Here is a 4441-nt window from a genome sequence, read left to right as displayed (position 1 = left end):
TGTTTCGACTAGGAAAGGGTAGTTTCATCCGGGCCCGTTCCTATAGGGTATAAATATACCAAAATACGTTTTTGAAGGGACTTTTGACCTACGAAAGATTGGAGAAGAAACTAAGGCAAAAAGACACAAGAATTCATCAAGATTTCAACCAACGATCGGTGCAATACGAGAGTTTGTATTGAATCATTAGCATTGATATTTTCTTTGTAGTTAAACCGTATTGAGATGACCTTTTCTATAGCTGTGGAGTAATTTCCATTAGGGTGTTGACAAATACGGTATTTTGATAACTTGATTAGGGATTTGATTCTTGGTAATTGTTGGAGTTTTAATTCGTATTGTGGAGTTATTTCTTATTTTTCTTAATCTAATGAGGAGCTTGATATTGAATTTCTTTACATCTTATGCTCTAGTTTAAATTTGTGATTCAAATAGGTAATCGAAAGAGTCTCTTGAATTGTTAATCGAACTAGAAAATAGGAAAATATCCGTGAGAAGTTACCCTTTAGACCATAACTGTCATTCTATTTGTTGCAATTGTTTACCCCACTTCAATTGGATTAATTACTGAAATTGATGTTTAATCGAAAGAGGAGCATTAAGTTCAAGTGTACTCTAATTATATATTGAATTCGTGAGAATCAACAGTATTATAGAGTGAACTAACCCAAGAATTGTATCCCGAGTCAATTATCTTGCACCTATCTAGTGAATTACCCTTATTTCTCTCATTGATATTTCTTTGTTGCTCATCTACTGCATTTTGTGATCAATTATAAATTGCTTAATTCTTAGTATTTAATCGTAGTTGATAATCATCAAATCAAGTATTAATTTTTCTGGATAGTAATCAACTGAAGATTATTCGAACAATGTTTAAATTCAATCCTTGTGTTGACGATAATTAAATTATACTTTCTTTGACTAGCGAGCAATAATTTTGTGTTGTGTTTTGCGCTCATCACGAACCCTCTCCTTTGTTGTTCTTATATTTTATTAATGGTCCTCTTCGAATAACCAATATCTTAATTACCCTTTCAACATCATAAGGTTTAAGGTTATTTGTTGGGACACATTGTTTTTCCAAATTTGATTCCATTACGCTGCGCGAAATACCTGCAATATATAAGAAAAAACTGCAAATATTATCTAGTAGCTGAAAATTAATATTGTTACACTAACATTAGTTGAAATCACACAAACCATTGATCTCTAAAGGTATGCAATTTAAACAAAATACCACGTCAATGTAAAGGACATTGATATCCAAAACTAAAAATTATGATGAAAAATAAAGAAGTACGACACAAAAGCAATTACAATAAAAGTTAAGATGTCATTATTGTTTTTCTCTAATTCATATTCATGACCCTAAAACATTACTCAATTACGAAAAACGGGAACAATAGAGAGAACGAATAATATCTTTGGAGAAAATTGCTTCTTTCTACACCAATACCTTTAGAGAATAATGAATAATATGAATAATCCGGGGTTTCATATATACCCTCAAGATCAAATTTAGAACTGTTACTTACCTCAAACCGTGTAATTCTTTATTCTGCAATGCCTTTGCCTCGCGAATCGGTCTCCAATCGCCTCAAATCTAGCCACAAATAATTTGATTCAGGTCCCACTTTTGCGGTCATTCTGCCGCTTCTGCGCCTGCTTCGCTTCTGCGGACTCGCTTCTGCGCCTGCTTCGCTTCTGCGGACTCGCTTCTGCGAAGAAGCTGTCCGCTTCTGCGGTCTTTCCCAGCTCCCCTTGCCTCCGCTTCTGCGACCTTAGAGTCGTTTCTGCGGACTCGCTTGTACGAGTTTCCGTCCGCTTCTGCGGACCTTAGCACCTGCGATGCCCATCCCGCTTATGCGAAGTCGCACCTGCGAGTCAAATTCCGCAGGTGAGATTGCACCAGAAGGCAGAAACTTTCAGATTTCTTTTAAGTCCGAATTTGATCTGTTAACCATCCGAAATTTATCCGAGGCCCCCAGGACCAAGACCAAATATACCAACAAGTCCTAAAATATCATACAAACTTTTTCAAAGCCTCAAATCACATCAAACAACGGTAAAAATACGAATCACACTCTAATTCAAGCCTAATAAAACTAAGAAATTCAAAAGTCAGCTATGCAACATTGGTGTATGCATAGTTTAGATGGAAAGAAAAACCAGCCTCACGTAATTTACAATTATATCCTTAAATTATACAAATAATTAAGGTTATAAAAGTCGACCAATATTTCAAGGTTATTTTAGTCGTTCAATAATTAACATAAATATATATATATATATATATATATATATATATATATATATATATATATAGAGAGAGAGAGAGAGAGAGAGAGAGAGAGAGAGAGAGAGAGAGATAATTAGATAGATTACTAACATATTTCCCAAGCTTAGTGAAGTCTCTTTAAACTGCCAAGCCAATAGAAAGGACGCGAAATACAATTGAAATTCAGTTGTACACGTCTCACATTCGTGTGAGAAGATATTGGCACCGTCGTATCAAAAAGTTAAAATTGCAATCCTACCCCATCAGGGAAAAGGCAAAAACAAGCGACATGACAAAGTTGGGTGAAATTAGGATAAAAAAGGTCAGATGTAAAGTATCCTTTTCACATAAAAGCGTCTGTTTACTTTACTTATTAAACCCCAACCCTAGTGACATTCTTTCAACACCACAAACAGTACTAGCTCAAACCCAAACAGAATGCCTGATAACTTTATTGCCCATGATAATATCATCGATGTACTGATAAAACTTCCCGTGAGATCGCTTTTACGGTTCAAGCTCGTTTGCAAATGTAATGGTGACGGAACAAATGTACCACTACTCCTTAGACGCCCCTTCACTTCAACGTGATTCTGTTGTCTCTCTTCTTAAGCCTCCAACAATTCCAGAATCTTCATGGGGTGGTAAAGTATATGTGAATTCTTGCAGTGGGTTATTTGTTCTAGCTCTCTCTCCTTACAATATTGTCCTGTGGAACCCGACCATCAGAGAATCAAGAAAAATCCCAAGTCCAATCTCCATTCATGGTGAGGAGCAGTCATATACTTTTTATGGTTTAGGGTACGATTCTCCATCTTCCAAAGACGATTACAAAATAGTTAGACTAGGATTAATATATCATCCAGATGGACATGATGTTCAAATATTTTCGACCAAGAGTGACTCGTGGAAATTGATTGGTAAGCTACCCGTAAGCTATGACATTGAGGGAGATATGGTTGTTGCTGATGGAATTGTTTATATGATCATAGATGAGCCACCCGACAATAAATTTATTTTATCTTTGTGTTTGAAAAATGAAAATTTTGAAGAAATATTGTTTCAAGGTCATCGGGACCTATTAATGGAAAAACCAAATTTGTTCACTGTTGAAGGATGCCTTTGTTTGACAAAGTTTTCGTCCCTTATTAATGAGTTGGCCGATTTCGAGGTTTGGCGTATGAAAAAGAATGGAACCATGAGCTATTCATGGAGTAAAGTATTAGCAATTACAGTGCCAGTGCCAGATGATAACTGGCTTTGTACAAGAATCCATGTCCTTCCTGTGAGCTTTATGAAGGATGGAGGCATCTTATTTCGGAGGAGTAAAGCTGAATTACTATTTTACGATCCAAAAACACAAAAGTTTGAAGAAGTTAAAATTGCTGGGCTTGAAGCATCACTTTACTTCTATCGTGCTTTAACATATGTGGAGACTTTAATCTCCCCTAATGCTCTCTAGGAATACAATTGATGAGTTATGTAGTGGCTAACAGGAATATGAGAGATGATTTAGCAAGGAGTTGTCTTCCTATAAATTTTTCGTGATTTTGAAATGTTAAATTTTACAACTTGCTTAAAATTTTAGAAGGATTAGTAAACATTCGATTTGTGTTACATTTATCTTTCGTTTACATATATGTTGGTTCATGAAAATCCCCATCGTTATTGATCTTTCATCTCAAATATACCCTTCCAGTAACAATTGTCCAGCTTTTGACTTTGACGTTTGGTATAGTGGAGCCGTATAGACAAACAAAATATTAAAATTAACCTCTAATATATCAAAACGGTTAAAATAATAATAATAATAATAATAATAATAATAATAATAATGCCCTTAACAATTGAAAAAGTCCAAATATACACGTGTCAATATGATTATACCATACTCAAAAATAGTTTTTGATTTGAAATTCTAATAAATCTTATAATTTTATATTCTATACCATTTTTTCTCCTTTTGATCCTCGATTATCGATATTGCTTTAATCGTTGCTCAGTATGATTACATTATCATATAAATCTTTTATTGGTTTGTCTTTAAATTTAATATCCTCGCGTATTAATTCCTTTAATATAACATAGATAAAATAGATTTCTTAATCTTGATAAAGATGATTATTAATTTATTACTCTTTTACTTAAAATTCATTCATC

At 34.2% G+C, this 4441-nt stretch overlaps 1 protein-coding gene across 1 annotated transcript; it reads left to right on the top strand.

The window, feature by feature from the left end:
- The first annotated feature begins 2816 nt into the window (after positions 1-2816).
- LOC142169566 (F-box protein CPR1-like) lies at positions 2817-3743 on the top strand. The gene is made up of 2 exons (XM_075231440.1): positions 2817-3257; positions 3417-3743. Exons 1-2 carry the CDS (start codon positions 2817-2819, stop codon positions 3741-3743), a joined length of 768 nt encoding a protein of 255 aa, XP_075087541.1.
- Positions 3744-4441: the final 698 nt, after the last annotated feature.

The sequence above is a fragment of the Nicotiana tabacum genome, chromosome 15, assembly GCF_000715075.1.
Source record: "Nicotiana tabacum cultivar K326 chromosome 15, ASM71507v2, whole genome shotgun sequence".
NCBI lineage: Eukaryota > Viridiplantae > Streptophyta > Magnoliopsida > Solanales > Solanaceae > Nicotiana > Nicotiana tabacum.
This window is presented reverse-complemented; position numbering and strand designations above follow the sequence as displayed.

What these genes read in the sequence shown, in the direction of transcription:
- LOC142169566 (XM_075231440.1), top strand. Translation starts at nt 2,817, where the DNA reads ATGGTGACGGAACAAATGTACCACTACTCCTTAGACGCCCCTTCACTT. An exon ending in TGGTTGTTGCTGATGGAATT is followed by an intron (nt 3,258 to 3,416) that starts GTTTATATGATC and finishes TGTTTGACAAAG; the next exon opens with TTTTCGTCCCTTATTAATGA.